General features: G+C 43.0%; 2 protein-coding genes across 3 annotated transcripts; both read right to left on the minus strand.

The window, feature by feature from the left end:
- Positions 1–4,021: 4,021 nt before the first annotated feature.
- On the minus strand, positions 4,022–5,849 carry LOC120828153 (DELTA-sagatoxin-Srs1a). Of its 2 annotated transcripts, none has more exons than XM_040191553.2 (3): positions 5,527–5,849; positions 4,887–5,010; positions 4,022–4,803 (listed from the first exon to the last, which is right to left on the minus strand). In XM_040191553.2, the coding sequence occupies exons 1-3, from the start codon at positions 5,657–5,659 to the stop codon at positions 4,347–4,349; spliced, it is 714 nt and encodes a 237-aa protein (XP_040047487.2). In that variant the 5' UTR covers positions 5,660–5,849; the 3' UTR covers positions 4,022–4,346. The 2 variants fall into 2 exon arrangements, with proteins under 2 accessions (XP_040047487.2, XP_040047488.2); XM_040191554.2 differs by having other exon boundaries at positions 4,887–5,013; positions 5,527–5,681.
- Positions 5,850–6,192: 343 nt separating this feature from the next.
- On the minus strand, positions 6,193–9,093 carry LOC120828154 (uncharacterized). Its single transcript, XM_040191555.2, has 4 exons — positions 8,792–9,093; positions 8,180–8,292; positions 7,746–7,854; positions 6,193–6,864 (listed from the first exon to the last, which is right to left on the minus strand). The coding sequence occupies exons 3-4, from the start codon at positions 7,847–7,849 to the stop codon at positions 6,435–6,437; spliced, it is 534 nt and encodes a 177-aa protein (XP_040047489.1). The 5' UTR covers positions 7,850–7,854; positions 8,180–8,292; positions 8,792–9,093; the 3' UTR covers positions 6,193–6,434.
- Between the last annotated feature and the right edge of the window lie 7,974 nt (positions 9,094–17,067).

Consider the following 17,067-nt stretch of genomic DNA (forward strand, 5'->3'; position numbering starts at 1 on the left):
CATTGATACTTTCTTTTTTGACACCAAAATAAGAGTCAGATACTAACTGATGAAACAAAAAATTAAGACAAAAGCAGACAATAGAAATAAAAAAGAAAAGGTTTTTTGTTGTAAAATCTTTTTGTACATTGCCGGCATTTGAGTCTGAGGCCTATTTCATCATAGCTTGTTGATTCAACAAAGATGAAAACAAAGAAGAACTGAGGCTAAACCTTCTTTCAGCCACCAATGGCACAGCGGAGATGTTACGTTATAGATATCAATGCTAAAAGTATACATGGCACACCTGCAAGTTTATACGATGTGATTCTAGAATGGGAGCCGGTGTCTGCCGTGACGCAGAGACGTGGCACAGTGGTTGGAAGGACACCAGGTAAGGTGCATCTGCACGGCAACCGCTGGTTCCTTCGGCAGACTCCGGGGTGTGAGCGGGGACTTTTGGCGGCCGGAATGAGAAGAAGTGTCAGACGGCGTCAGCGTGAAGGCACAAAAATTGGTGAGTAATGGAAATCACTTTTTTTTTTTTTTTACAGATGTACTTATATACTATTAAACGACTGGTTTATTGGAGCACTTCCACTCTGGAGTTTTGCCAGACTGGATGAAAACTCAGTCGGTGATTTATTCAGAATGACACCAGTAAATACTTTGCTGTGCGACATCCAGACAGATGGCGCTGCTGTGTCAGATCTGACCCTGCAGCTGAATGATCCCAAGTAGCTTTGACATAAGTACCTGCACGATGGGTCAGAATCAACTCGAAGAAATACAGAGCACGGACAACCGTGAACCACGGGGCCAGCTGATCATTTCAGCCCCAAGAGGCGGAAATGTACTTCACTTGTTTCAGATGATGGAAAAGGAGCAGGACCTGCGCCAACCGGTGAATGTCAACATAAACATTTATAGAGAATTACCCCCAAACTACGACCAGGAGCCGCTGCTGGATAACCTAGAAACATCCAGAGGGAGCTCGCCTGTCAACAACAAATAACAATATCAACGGTAAATTGAGCGTGATGTTCATTATGATCATTGGGCTTTGGAGGGAGGCCTGAAAGAACAGGCGTTCTGTGTTGTTACATGATGATATGTTACAAAACAACAAAGTAGCATCATGAGACAATCTCCAAAGCCTGCTAGGAACAACGGGATTAAATGATTAGACATTCTGCACAGGAATGAACCCCACCTGAACTTTTGGAATAACAAGGACGTACATGCAGAACAGTGCGTATCTGGCGTTTCTATGTGTTTTTTAAGCCCAAACTATCTAGCGGGGAACCAGACTGAAACTGATGCTTGTAATTGAGCTGCAGCGACCGTGCTGCAGGCTCCTGACGCACACATTCGAGAGCCAGTCCCCGCTGCATGTCATGATCTGTTAGGAGCCAGGAATAGCAGGAGAAGAGGGAGAGCCACAGCAATGCCGCACTGTCCGCTAACAATGAGGAGGTCTCTAGGGACACACCAACAGCTCCTCTGCTTCAAGTCAATGAAAATACATCGATTTTATTTGACTGTCCGCCGTGGTATCCAGTACTATTTCACTACACGGCTTTGAGTGCAATCTGTGTGAGTACACTTGATATGCCACAGGGCCTCTAGATGGCAGTCTTAGAGAGCAGATTTAGTAGTTGAAGGCATCCACAAATAGCTCCCCTGTGTACTTCCATGTCCCTCCGTGAGAGAAGATATTGAAGTGTAATGCAGTATGCGCTCACGGTCACGCTGCAGCTCACACCCTAAACTCAGCTTATTGAAAATAAAGCATTTAAGCTGCTTGGACCCTCCCTGTTTGAGTCAATACACAATACAGTTCTGCCCTGTAGGCTTTGCTTCAAAGGAAACAGGAGGATGGAAATTCAAACTGGCCTGCAAGTTGAGTCTTCGTCGCAGGTTAAGATCAGACTCTGAGCTCTCTGCGCATCAACCGGGCTTTGTGGGAATGAGTCATCTGTGGAGTCACGTTGGTGACGGTAAATAAAGTCTCCAATTGGAAAGAGAGAGGAGACGCACGCCTTTTCTACTTATAGCATTATAACTACAGCAACAGTGGGTTAAGGAAGTAGGAGTACCAAACAAAAATGCTCGTAAAATCAGAAAAGGCTCTAAAAGGCTGCACATGCGCTTCTGAACCTCTTGCAGGTTTTCTGTGTTTCTCTTCTCCTCGCTGTGGCTTCAGCTGGGGCCTTACTGTTGTTTTAGTGTGATCAGTTGATTGTTGTCTTATGGAAATCTTTTGCAGCTGCACTCATCCACCTCCCTTTCCTCTGAAAACCCCGGGAGGGATTTCGACTGACGCTTTTTTTACCGTGACAAACAGCATCACCGCTGTTTAGTGGTAAAAAAAAGCATCGGTTTCAATCCACCATTGCTGAGCTTCTTAAGTTTATCTGCTCCGTAAAATACATTTTTCACATGTGTTTTGTTTCCTGTTGAAGGAGTCTAATCCCAGTCTGTTCTGGAAAGATTTTCTTCAGACTTGCTAAAAGGAAATGGCATAATTCACAAAGGAATGCATTTGATATAAATAAACCCATCTCTGCATGCACAGGGGCGCGCGTCCCAACACGCAGAGATGCTCATCACAAAAAACGCTGAAACACATTTAATGTTCGCACAAACGCACACAAAAACACACAAGGGGAAGGAATTTGATGCAAAACATGAAAGAAGAAAGATTTATGTGCAGGTACACTAAGCATAGAGGAGAGATGGAAAGGACAATATGAAAGGATTGTGTGGGAACTTATCATTTCAAAGCTGCGACAGACAAAAGTTTGTGCTTAGTGTCCCTCATCTGTTTATAATTTCTCTGATTTCTACTCAACAAAGCCTCGGGCACTGAGCCTAGACAGGCCGGGTTTATGCCTCCACGTTATGTACGACTTTTATGCAAATCAAACGGTGACAGTGAGCAAAACCTTTGATCTGGGCTGCTTTGTGGCTGGAACAGCTAATCCAGCAAAAGCATCGTGAATCTAACGGGGAAAACCCCGATCAGGAAGGCGGGGTTTAGATCCAGAATAGACTCATGGGGAACGGATAACTTTGCCTGTGAATGTGATGTAAACCGAGCTCACACGTTCTCCCGAGGTTAATGACTGTTTCTACACTAAACTTGGCTCTGACACTTCTGCAAAGCGAGATGTCTGATGGTGTGATAACGTGTCCAGATTGTAATTTCTCACCAACTAAAGAATTATGAAGCTTTTAGTAAGCGTAATGAGGTCCTGAGCAGTCAAAACGAATGGGGACTTCATCTTGTCCTTTCACGTCTCTTTCACCACCACAACAAAGCCCCTGTCATAATTGCAACAAAAAAAAAAAGGAAACGTAATAATTCATTTTTGTTTCATGAAAATGAGCCAAAGAATGTGTTTCCAACATTAACCACATAGCTGAGACGTTTTAGTGCTCCCTCTTATTCCGCCAGGATGGAAGACCTTTCACAGAAATCTGGTTACAAATATGTCTAAAAACATTGTATAGGCAAGTTGTATTTAGCCAACAATTTAATAATTGTTTTCATTTTGGTGCTCGAGGAAACATTATGATTATAAAAAATGAATAGGAGATTGGTCAGTCTGTGATGTCCTATACTACTGCTAATACTGTGGTGCTGAAAGCAAAAAAGAAATCAATAGCAAAGATGCAAAACATTTCCATAATGATATGCTCTGAAAAGAGAAATACAGGCGTTTGATTTTGAAAAAAGGTCGATTGTGTTACTTTTTGCATTCCAAAAAACAATTTGAAGATAATGCATAATAAACTATTCTCTTTAAGTTGTGGTTAGTCTTACACTGTTTCCATGCAATACTGCTTGGTGTATTAGCAGTGCTGTATTTGCTTTGATGTCGGACAAAATAAGGCAGGGCGTGTCACAATGCTGCGTCCTTTCATCCCCATTGGAGAAACCCTTTAACCCTCTTCCAATAAAAAACTACTACAAAATATGTTCAAATATTTCACGTTTTAAACATTTCAGAGCACAACAGACAAACACAAAGACAAATAGTTTCAACAAAAAGGTTTATTCCTTGCACTGCAGTGTCACGGTAAAATACAGAACAGCTCTCGGTGTGTTTTATGAAGCTGCCCTTGAGTCATCCTTTCATCCTCATTTCTAAAGATGCCATTTTAAAATCGGATGCTATGAAAACAGACAGAGGCTTTGACTATAGAATGTGGTTATTGCCTCATGGATGAGAAGGTGTGGGGGGGTAATACCCAGGCACACAGACACATGTCAGCAGCAAAACATCTGATAAATCAGGCACGTTGTCTACTTCAGGTGGAACGACAAATTCTGCCGCTGGATGTTGTGACAAGAAGACCCTCTAGTGAGCTTGCTGGCCCATGGGTGTGAAAAGCTTATCCCACACCTCCACCTTCATGATGGCATTGCCCAGGGGACTCATTGTGGCCTTGATATCTAAGTAGCTGCCCACATAATTGATTCCTGAGCCAACGGCCTCCTCCCTAGCAAACCCGTGCTCCTGCTGCTTCTTCTCGTAGTACATCTCTTTGTACAGATCCTTGTCGCAGTTGCGGCCCTTCTTGTAGACGCCCACCGCGAACCAGTTCTTGTACAGGTTGTAGTCCCACGGCACCGAGAACATGATGGCCAGAGTCTCAATGTAGTCGTTCTGCGACCTCTCAAAGAGGTCGTAGGTCAGCACACCGATGCTGCCGGTCGCTTTGCCGCCGGACTTGGAGAAAGTGCAGACCTCCGTCTTCAGGGGGCGCACTGTGGGCTGAGGAGGGTTGTACGTCTCCCCGTTCTCAAGGTATACCCTAATAATATCACACACACATTAGACATTATTTTCTATCTCTGCAATATGTTTTAAATAAATGACAAGGCAGCCAGGTCTTACTTGGGGTTGATGAGGCAATAGTTGCTGGTGACATTCCCGATTTCAATAGTAACACTTCTCTTGCTGGTCACATCGGCCGCTACAGCTTCAGCTGACTCCGACATGTTGGGATGCGTGTTAAGGTCTGCTTGTAAAAACAAAAGGTCATTTGGGTTTTTAACCATCCTTGATGAGCAACATCACAGCTGTGACTGTAACACTTCCCTCCACCTCTAATCACATTGGGAATGACGAGCATCATGCTTACTCCTCTATAAAAATCTCTCACCGCTCTCTTCTCAGCTGACATGCTTTATTGCACTACATTGACCTTCAAAGATGAACGTGAACGGGCACCGGGTATGAATGATGCATTTCAAGAGGCTAATGAGATTTCAACACAGTTGTGAGTGATCAGAGAATAGCGGCAGACTCTCTTTGCCTCATTAGAGTGTACTTCTTCAATTACAGCACTAAATAGCATGCCGTAATGAAGCTAGAGGGAGAACACTAGAGAAAATGATCAGCCCCTTTATCAACTGATACACGATACAAATCAAACAAATACCTCATCAGGGCTTCTGCGTTCCTCTATAAATAGCCTTATATTCTCTCTACAGCTTCTTATAAAGTATTTCCTCAAATGTTGTAGTTGACTTACCTGGTGAGAACCTCGGCTGATACTTCCAAGTCCGAGAGTGGGAAAAGTTACAGAGAAGGGTGTTGCCGGTAGTTTTTCTCTTTCTTTTTTTTCTTCTTCTTTTTTTTTGATCCAGGATGTTTGCCATCATCATGGAAACACTCCCCACATGTTACCCAACCCCATGACAGCCCACACCCTCGTCTAGTCACCACCCTCCACCCCAAAAAAAGAAGGCTGAGAACCAAGATTCCTGTATTTTTCCCTCTGGGAAAAAAAAAATCCACCACACCCTTGTTTGTGGCACTTTTAAACAGTTTCCAGCTCGCTCATTTTTTCCTTCTGATCGTGGCATCGTGGATGGAGTTGGTTTGGTGATCTCATTCTTGTGGAATTTTGCGAAAGAGATGAAAATAACCGGAACAAATTGAGAAAGACTTCACTAGATAGTTCTGTGCTCTCACTCTTTATCTCCTCTGCATTCCTTTACCGTACATTAATTACACAGTGATGGAGAGCGTCACGGCCAGTGAACAACCATACTGTCTTCATGATGATTAAAAAAACATCTTTGCCAATATTCCATCTGTTGCTACTCATTAGAATTAGATGGATCCTGCTAAGAGATTAAGAAAGGATTACTGTTCGTCACCAATTATGAAAGACATATTCCACACAACACAATCATTGAGTCTGAATGTTTTATTATCATGATCAAATAAAAAGGGAGTTTACAATGCACGTAAGCCCAAGAAATTAGCTAATGGAGAATCAATGGGCTGCCTGTCAGATAATGATATCTGTCAGCGGACACAGAGTACAGATGACAGCAAAATCAGTCACTTCCCCTCCTTTTGGATTTTTTTCTAGATGTCAACATGCAGCAGCAGTCAAATCAAATCAGGTTTATTTATTCTGCCGAGCACAAACTAATGACCCATTTTGTCATACAGCTCCACTTTAACGATGGCTTTGCCAATGGAGGACATTGTGGCCCTGAAATCAACGTACGCCGTTTGGTGCACCAGCCCGCAGCCGTGTTCTTCGGAGCGGGTGAAGCCGGTGAGGTCTTTCCCATCGTACAGCTGCTTGTACAGCTGTTTATCGCAGGCCCGGGTTTGCTCCACCACGCCCACGGCCAGCCGGTTCTTGTACAGGTTGTGGTCAAACGGCACAGAAAACATGATGGCCACGCGCTCGGAGCAGACGCGGCTCTGCATGTGGAACAGGTCGTAGGTCAGCAGGCCGACGGAGCCCGTGGCGGTGTTGTCGTCCTTGGTGAAGGAGCACACTTCAGTCCTGGCGGTGCGGATGGTGGGCTGGGGCGGGTGGTGGCAGAAGCCGCTCGACATGTAGACCCTGTAGAAGAGGCGGGGAGATTAACCTTTCCCATCGATACCGGACGGACTTAGCAGACTTTTGATGGAAAAATACGAGTTTTCAGAGTACTTTTCAAGTGTTGGGCTTTCCAGGGTACCTGAACTACCTCATGCTGATGGATGGAGTGTGACCGTGCAGGTACTGCTGTGGACTTCTAAGTTACAGTGAGTGTAGCTGCATGCGATGTGCAATGAGGCAGTGCGTGTCACTGCATGATGGATAGGTGGATGTTCTCAGCAAAGTTATGTCACACATGAAAACCATCCATCCAAGATACGGTCTGTCCTGCCACAGCTAGATAAATGTGACGTGGCTTATTTATATCCACTGTTTTGTTTTATTCATCCCCCCCCCTGGTCTTGCAGAAGTGGAAGAAGCGGTACAATATTGAGGAGTACGCCACCAAATCAAATAAATCATTTTGAGCTTTACTTAACATTTAGACAATAAAAAGACCCAAACTAACCAACTCAGAGAAAAACAAAAGTAGCAGAGACTACATTTTTCTCAAAGGACTATTTGTTTATCATCAAGATGCCGATTCAGAGATGTAATCAGGCATTGCAATGTCAAAGCATCCCCTTAAAGGGCTACTCCTCCATGGAACAAAGCAGCCATTGAGTTCACAAACAAGCCATGAAGATATTAAAAAAACACATTTTTAAGTGCAGAATAGATTGTTGACGCCCTGAACATTTGAGATGCATTAAGAAGCAACCGTCACATTTTATTTTGCCCGCACTGTATCAAGTCGCTCATGAATGTTTACCTCTCTTTCAATAAACAGTTTCGTCTCTTCATCCAGTCTGCTGATGTACATTCACATGCATTAGAAATGTTAATCACCGCTATGGACTTACTTGGGGTTGATGAGGCAGTAGTTACTGCTGACATTCGTTATCTCTATGGTGCAGTTTCTGTTGGTGGTGAGAGTGGCTGACACAGCTTCTGCGTTTTCGGGCATCTTGGCTGAAAGAGGAACAGAACTTAAAGTAACAGAACAGTAAATCCTCTAACAGGTCCCATATGCAGCAGGAAGTGGAAACTTTTTCTTTGTGTGTAAGAGGAGAAGACAGACCATTTAGGTCATAACTCATCTATTCTATTGCTGAAATATTGTATTACCCTGTTACAGCCACACCGGGCTCGATTTTCTTCCCCTCAAACACAATCCTCCTGGGATTGTTCTCAATATGTTTATGTAAAATGTGAATACAGCGAGAGAATATGAAAAACAAGACATGGATTACAGTTAAGTTACAATCTAGCTCTGAATTTAAGTAAATATATTCACCTTTTGGAGTTAAACACGCAACTTGTTGCAGACAGCAGCGTCAAGTTTCCTTTTCCAGGGATCCTGCGGAGGGGTGGAGGCACACGCCCTTGTGCGGCTACGCCCCTCCAGCACTTGTTCCAACACAAACACAGGCGTGCCCACTGAGCAGGGAGCACACACCATTCCACAGGGGAAAAAATACACCAAAAAGAGGATCCACGTACATCCCATGCATGCATAATATATATTGTAAACGTCATTAATAATGGAGAATAAGAAAACCATCAAAACCCCCTGAAGTGTAACTTACTGCAGCACGTTGGTATGAACATCTTATCAGACGGTCTACTCCGTCATAATAACTGTTGTTCTTTAGTTATTTTATTAGTTGAATGGTTGTTGCACTCACTTCACATTCTCTCGGGAGCCTTTGTAGCCCGGCTCACTACACAGTACTTCCTAAAGATGCTTATTAAAGGCTTTTTCTTCTGCCTCACTTAGGATGCACCTTCATTCCAACAGGCATTGCTAAAGATTACTTGTTGATGTCGCAGACAATAGCTGGCACCGGATTTGCAGAAGGAAAATTCCCCAAATCAGCCGCAGATTTCAACACACTGTGTGACTCACTCTTATTCCAGATTCTTTTACTGGTCACTTGCTCCCTCTGGAGTGTGGAGAAGAAGAGGAGACACTCCCTTTCTTCAGTGTCTGCTTACAGACTGAATGTATTGTGTTGCACAGCACAGTGCGCTGCTGTACTTGTCCTTAAGAACACACTCATCGCCTGGCGGTCGGCCCCAATTAAGTTAGTTTTGCAAACAGAGCGTGATTTGAGACACGTTCATTATTCTACCGACCGATTCAAGTTAAATAGTACAGCAGCTGTTTTTATATATCGTCAGGCGCCTTGTAGTTTAAATCCTTCAACTCCACTGCTTGAAGTCACCAGATGGCACCAAACATGCATTTGCGAAAACGCATTTGCACTACACAGACTTTGCCAGTTAATGTTTGCTTTCTGATGGTAAGCCAGTGACCATAGCAGGAAATCTCTGTCAAACACTACATATTCAGCATGCCCTTCATTACGTCCTGTGAAAAGGGCATAGCTGCATGCAAACAGTCATAGGTGCAACACTAATCATCCACAGCTAAGAAAGGTCCACTGGAAAAGAAGCTCAAAGATCTCGAGGTCTTTTTTTACGCTCTTATTGACATTTTTGGATCACTTGCGAAATAATATTTGAACATTTGATAAGAACTAAAACTAAGAACGAGACTAAAGGAACGAATGTCAGTATTCACACGCATTTACAGTGTAATGGTGACAAAAAAAAGCAATGTATACTAAAGATGACACCATATTTAATAAGTAAGAAACAATTGGATCAAAACAACGGCATGAGGTGGGGGGGATGTGCATCGGCTGTGTCCTCCCTCCCCAGCCCGACTCTCCCGGGACCCCGAGTTGGAATCACATCCCTCTTTGATCTCGGCCTTCATTTTCATCCAAACATCCGTAAAGTTCGCTGACTGCATCTCACGTGGGTGTGACTCTATCGCGGTGACAAAATCTGTTCGCGGGAAAACCTGCACGAGCACTCGTAACCACATTTGCCGTAGCTGTCGCTGACGCTCGGTGCCTCCAAGTCACACGTAGACTCACAAGGCAAAATCATCTGGCTGCAGTATCTGTATCTGTAAAAACTAACACTGCACGGTCATTTAGTCAGAATCACGTCGACCTTTTCTAAGTAGAAGTGTCCATCAACATGAATTTAAGTCCGACTGTGGAATGTGTGCAATCTCACAAATATGTGTTTACTTTGTTTAAAAATCCTCTCCTGCTTCCACAACTACAATACCGCTATCATCTTATTCTATTGTGCTTTATCACTTTCCTCTTTTTCTTTTCACGTTTAGGAAACCAATATAAGCGACCGGCTCTGTTTTAAATGACGACTCTCTGACCTTGCAGGATGAATTATGGCTTCTTCTTTCCGGACAGATGTGTAGTTCAAAGTGGTATAAAACAACTTCCTGTGACATTCCTCAGAGGAATAAATCCTATGGGAGGAACAAAGCCCAAAAGCTATAGATGCCACACAGTTATCTTTTCATATGAATCTATATCGTTTGCTGTATTTTAGTGGAATGAGTGACAAGAGCCTTGAGTATTTCTACCATGTTTGTTTGTTGTCTGTGTTTTTGTGAGTGGGGGGAATGACTCGTCTGTCACTGAATACAAAATCGACCTACCGGTACAATTAAAGTACCCTGAACCCGTAAATGGATCGTAGCAGCTACCATTAACCCCAAATCTTGGTTAACAGTTAACGCTGAACAAATGCAATATTTAGCGTTGATGAACACTCTTAGAGAGATCATTTACTCTTGTGTGCTCAGCCTTGATTAAACTGTGAGGTGAAAAGTTTCTGTCACCAGTAAATGCTCTATTTCACAGAAAATACGAACAACAGCAAATATTGCATCATTATCAACACTCGAAGGAAAAACAATGTGTCTGTTGGTAAGCCACTATGTGTGATACAGTACACCTCTGTAACAATCAAAGCCTTAGAAAGGGCTGGTAGGGGGAAAACAGCACCGACTATGCTGATTACAATCTCATAAGGTGGAAATGAGGTAAAGTTAAGAGGAAACTAAGAATGAGACACCAGTCTGGCTCAGAGTCAATGACCGGCCACACTACGAGGTGACATTTGCTCATCCACACAGAACAGGTGGAGCTAAAATCCTGGTGACATGGTACTTGCACTTGCAGGGCTAGTTGGTGGACTAATGTAGCTGGCATACTAACCTACTACCGTCTTCAAAATCACCCCTTTTTGTCCAGTACCACTGACTCCTGTCCCATAATTGCATGCATGGCTAAACAGGGAGGTTTGCTCTCCTGCCCTGTAAAATGTAAAAAAAGCAATGTCTAGTTTTTAAATCCAGCAACTGAATTTAGAAAGATTGGAAGGTTGTGAAACCAGAATCAAGCTCATTGTTTTTGTCCGGAACTGACGATGGAACGAGCTAAAGAATGAAGCCTCCTTTTCATGGTTTCAGCCTGATCGGGAGCACGTGAGAAAACACATGTTGGGTAGAGAAAAGGTTTACGAGCTAAAATCCCAGGAAGAGTGCCAGGCTTTGAAGCCAATCTAGCTGAAAAAAACAACTTTTGACTCAGATGGAGAAAACGATGGAAAGATTAGATCGCTTCCTCTATTTTGGGCTCTTCAGCTCTCCATCCCCTCAAAAGGTCATGTTGTGGAAGATTTCTATGTTAATCGGGAGAAGAGAGTTTTGTTCACGGATCAATAATAAAGTCTTCAGAAGATTCAAAGTTGTCTTTTGCCTAGTTTATTTTACTTGCAAGGGAAGAGTTTTCACCACAGTCACTCAGTCAGTGTCCGTGTTGAAAGCTTCTACGACATTCAAGACACCGACATTTTATACATACAGGAGTTTACGCCCCAGATCTGTCTGATGTGAGTCCACCTGGTACCTGCAACTGGCTTTGGTCAGTTTTTGGCACACTCAAGATCACAAAGATGTTTCAAAGGTCCTCCTTACTGCATAGTTTTGACTTTCTTTACTCCATATGCGGGAAAGCTTAGGCCTAGGCCTAGATCTTACGGCTTAGGCCGTAATTCACAGTTGTCAGTTGTTCCACTGTTCATCTATTTGCTGTCTCCTTGATAGATGATGCATCAATTTCGAATTCATGGATAAGAAACATTGTAAGAATTTTTTTTCCATTACAGTCAGCACATCAATATACCTGCAAAATGTCTGTGTTTGAAATCCTGGCATGACCAGCCCTAATGAGGCTAATGGGCAAAGGGCAGCGGTGTGCATGCAGGTGATGAATCAAGTGACTCATGACACCTGGTGAGCAGGTGAGGAACAGCATGTCTGCGATAGGGAATAAATGCCATGTAGAAAACCAGGGATTCGGAGCATTCACACGCAATTTTGATAGCGTGTAAGAATATTTGTAGAAATATGCTTAATGATATTTATGAAATGACAATCATACATGTGTGTGCGTGTGTGGGGCCTCCAAGGTGTGAATTTGTTTCTCTTTTATATATTTTTTACCATTTAAGACAAACACTTATATAATAAGTGACCTATAATGCTATAATGCTATATTGACATGATGATGCTCAGGAATGTAGAATTGGCCATTTAGGACGCATGAAAACGACCATAGTGGTAAATACCTCACCTGGCGATATATATCAGGCAGAAAAAGCATGAGATGTTCCACGCAGCAGTTTGTTACATCAAATATTTAATAGTGAGTTTTACTTTGGTATCTCACTAACGTTTCTATCCCAATAAGACACTTTGCAACCCTGATGATGTGTAAAATCAGTATCACATCTCCCTCCCTAAAACACACATTGTTTCTGTTTGAATATCCTGATTTCTGTTACACCGATTCTATTCTTCTTCTTAATGAAGAGCCACTTTTTAGATAAATAGTTTAATGAAAGAGTTCCAATACCGAGCTTTGTCTTTATTTAATTCATAACATTAAATATATTAAACATATTTTTTCCCTCTTATACCACCGCCACACACACACACACTTTTGAAAATATTTTTGTACCATTTGCATAATGATATGAAAAGAACATTCTGCATAGTACCTGATGAAAAGGGCAAGTCACTGTGGTTTGTTTGTTTCAAGAACGCCGTATTAAATTCTATTTTGTTTCAAAGGTCTTTGGGTAGACATAAAATGATTATGATTATTTGATTATGTAATACTGTGTGATGTTGATAATTGCCATAGACACTTTGTTGAGAAATAGTCACACCATTAAATGTCTACAAAGACAGATTGATGCTATATTCAGATAACTAAGTAACTATGATACGCAGCTATTTAAAGCATCTCAATTTTAAGATTTGCCAAATAGATGACTTTGAATATTCTATTCTATGCTGTACTTTAATACTGTAAATGTCATTTCTGCACAATATTTAGTGTCACAGTAAATTTATGTTACAATAAAATAAGGATTTATTTGATCTGCTACCAGCTGTATTTACATTTGTGAGTGAGAAAGTTCTACACCCAAACTCCCTGGAATTAATTAAACTGTTTGATTTAAAAGGGGACCTTCAATTTCAATGAAGTCCATTGTCTGCATTATCATATTATGCAGTATCTTATTGTGTTTCATTGATACTAATCATCTGGTAAGTTAATTGGACATGATTTCATCTAAACGCCCTGCTTAAAGCTTTTAATCCCTGGGGAGGTTTTTGTTTCTGTGTGATTAAGTCGCACAACAACAATATATTTTTTAGAAATCCCAAATAAAGGGATCAACTAATCCCGTTTCGCAGAGCGGACAACAGTCGGGCTCCGCAGTCTCAATGGAAGATCCAAGATATCCATTTAAAAGTTTTAATGAACTAGAACAATTTGTTGGATTTGGCCCACACGCCATTCTATGTCTGCAATTGCACATTGTAATCCAGCAGAAACAAGCATGCCTTTTTCATGTGAACATTTTATTCCAGCAGGTTGCTTTAAGTTTAAACATGTGGGAGTAATCGGTAAGAAAAATTGATTCAATCGGAATCTGGATTCTTTCATTTATTTCCTTCCTATGAGGAGGACCAGTTCAGATTCTGACTAAACAAGCATGCTTAGAGAGATTCCACAAAATGTCATGGCAGTATGGATTTTATAATATAAAAGCCATTTTCAGTACCTCAAAGTATTCATGTAAATCAGTTAAGCTAAATCCAATTACTGAATCTGAATCCCTATTTTTCTCATTATATTATTTCCGCTTAAACTCTTACAATTTCATCAGCCTTTCGAATGTGAGATTCACATTGATTCCTTCAGTCATCTAAATGGTCTTCAAAGGTAAAGGTTCTTAAACGCGGGGTAATGGGGGGGGGGGGGGTGGGGGGCGCGGGGTTATGCAAACTTCACAGCAATTAATTTGGGCCTGAGACGCATCTCTGGGAGAGGAGCATATTGATTGATTGCCGAGGGGGGCGCGAGGTTCCGCACGTTTACTTTTTGATAAATAGGCTGTCAGGGACACGAACAACCAAATATGGCTCCATAAATGAATGTTTAAGCGATTATGGTGTAAGTGTAATATTACACATCCATTAAGGAGGATTACATTTGGTGCCACTTTGAAGAGGGGAGGAAATAAAAGGGACAAGCCCCTCGAATATCCTGCAGCAGAGGAGGTGCCTGGAGAACTGTGCTTTTAATCTGCATGTGTAATGTCTTCGAATTCTAAATAGGAAAGTCCTTGACATTAATCTGTGTGTCCGCGAGTGTCTCTGCGTGCGTGCGCGTGACACTCACTGTTTGTGTGGGGCGGTGTGCGTTTTTGAAGAGGGCAAAGACCGAAAGATGGGGGGCTTTAAGTCGACAGAGCATGCCAGTGCATCCAGCCGCTCGAATTAGGGCCCCCGTCAAACGCATGCAGGGCCGTGGCACTGGAGCCGAGGGGTGGGAATGAACGCCTGCTTCCGAGATGATTCCTGCTCACCGCGTATTGCTTTTCCCACCTAGCGAAGAATCAATAGCACCAAGTGCAATATAGGAATACATTTGTGTCACCTCGTGGGGGCAAGGAAATGAAAATACAGCTCTGGGGTTTTAGACAGCACACATCAGACCGACTAAAAACCACCCGACAACTATGCCGGCTAGCAGGCTCTCCTGGAGAGCCGCCAGTAATTAAGGAGCCGCTCTGTTTGTCTCTCAGTATCTCTCTCAATCCAATGGCTCGATGGGAACAAAATACTTTATTCTCTAATAAGCACTCTTTAACGTTTGAAGCTTCGACATTTGATCACTCAAAATATGCAAATACATTCAGGATTTATGATTCGAGTAAGCACATTCCATCTCATTATTTGCCATGCAAAAACGACCTTATATCAGAAATGTATTTAGTTGGGGGATGGACTCACTTAATTTATAATCGTCTTTGGAGAACATACTTTATGTGCGTAAAGTAAAGGGCGTCTCTCACCGACGCCTGTAAACACGAGCTGCTGTGAGTGAGCGGTTCATATGCACAGGAAACCCACACATCATGTGCAACACAAAGAGATTATGATTTCAAACAAACACGGGTCTGTGTTTTTTTTAATTTTCTCATCAGCACGTCAAATTACGGAAACGAAAACAAACTCATTGTGGGCTCATTCTGCCACAATTCTGCTGTTTAACCAATGAGAATACTTCCATTGTTAACATGTGTTTTAAACAGTTTGCTGTGTTCTCTGAAAAGCATCTTAACTTTTACCCCGTGCGCCGGCCTCGCCGTTCAAAAGACATTTGGGGAAAACATCTGCATTATGCAAACCAGCTGTATCGCTGACTTTGCCTTTTCCACATCCCCCCCCAGACAGGAGGTCTTCATCCCCATTGGCTAAATGCTAATCACCAGGGCCTCTGTCTGCCACTGATCTTCTGAAGAGAAGATTGACAGGAGCTCAATAAGCTCCCCACCCTCTATCCCATCGTAGGCATCGGCTTTTCATCTGTTAACCCCACTGCCCCCCCCCACCCAAACCCTCTCTCTTTTCCCAAATTGTCGCTCTGTCATCACATCCTCCATCCTGAGCTTCCCTCCGCCCTCACCTTCTGCTGCTCCGTTCCGCTTTGTGAGAAACATAATCCCATTGATCCAAAATCCGATGGGAAGCCTTGATCTGTAAACCGACGAGTGCTCAATAAGAGCTGTCCAGTCCTCGGAGATGGAGGGACGGTGGGCGTTGGGGCGGTTGGGCTGGATAGGTGGGGGGGTGGGGGGGATCGTTCCACCTGCAGCAGGTTCTGGAGAGCTGTGTGCGTGAGGGGGAGGTGGGGTCTTGGTTTCTGTGCGGTATCTGTGTGTCTTGCCATCATTTATCAGGCATATTGCTTTCTTGTCTTGTTGCTGAATGCCATCGCCCCTCACCTGGTCCTCCTGTTCCCAGCATACATTGCTGCCGCAGCCCCACCTCCATCAAACCACGTCCTGACCGTGCGATTAAAAGGCTGCGGCTCTGTGTGAGCAGATGAAAGGTGTGACATTTTGCTTTTGACTGATGGTGAATTCAGAGTGACTGGCTGGACAGATGCATAGATCTGGATCTCCGCCCCCCCACCCCCCCAACCCTTATGTTCTCACACTCCCCCTACAACCCTTGCTGTGCGCCCTCCTCCTATTCACTGGCGTCTGATTTTGCCTCTTATTGAGGTTATGAGGCCTGGCTGAAAAGGAGTTCGCCCCTACACGCCGTTTTGTCCTAAATCATTAGTTGACCATTTAAAAGGGCAAAAAGCATTGGATTTATCTGTGTTTCTATGGCTATTAAGTGAATATCTGTACGCTCTCTCCGTGGGTCAAGGTCATTCCCCACTGAGAGAGTGACTAAAAGACTTTCTGGCCAGAAGAAGAGGCGCAAATTAGGATATATTTATACATTACATTACATTTTTAGTACCGTCTAATGCGTAATTTCAGTGCCTTCACAATACAATACATCATTTAGGTGGAGTAACTTCCCAGCGAGGAGCGGACAACTGTAAACAAAAGGGAAAAAAAAGTGCTTGGTGACGCTTGGTGAGGGACGAGCACAGGTACGGAGAGAGGAGAGAATCCGGTCACAATTTCCAAAATAAAAGATTTTTCAGAAAATATGTAAAATGACAACAGAAAAAACTGTATTGTTCGTGTGGTGCGGCCCGGTGGTTGAGGACCTCTTATGTAGGCTACCTCTTTCGTCTAAACTGATCTTGGGGTATCCAAGACCATCTCTAGCCACAGGTGGAGGAAGCCAATGGAGCAGTGGGTTTTTGTGGTCAGGTTATTGATCTGTAGCATCCTTGGCTTGTTGGAGAGTAA

This window comes from Gasterosteus aculeatus, chromosome 11 (genome assembly GCF_964276395.1).
Source record: "Gasterosteus aculeatus chromosome 11, fGasAcu3.hap1.1, whole genome shotgun sequence".
NCBI classification, from domain to species: Eukaryota; Metazoa; Chordata; class Actinopteri; order Perciformes; family Gasterosteidae; genus Gasterosteus; species Gasterosteus aculeatus.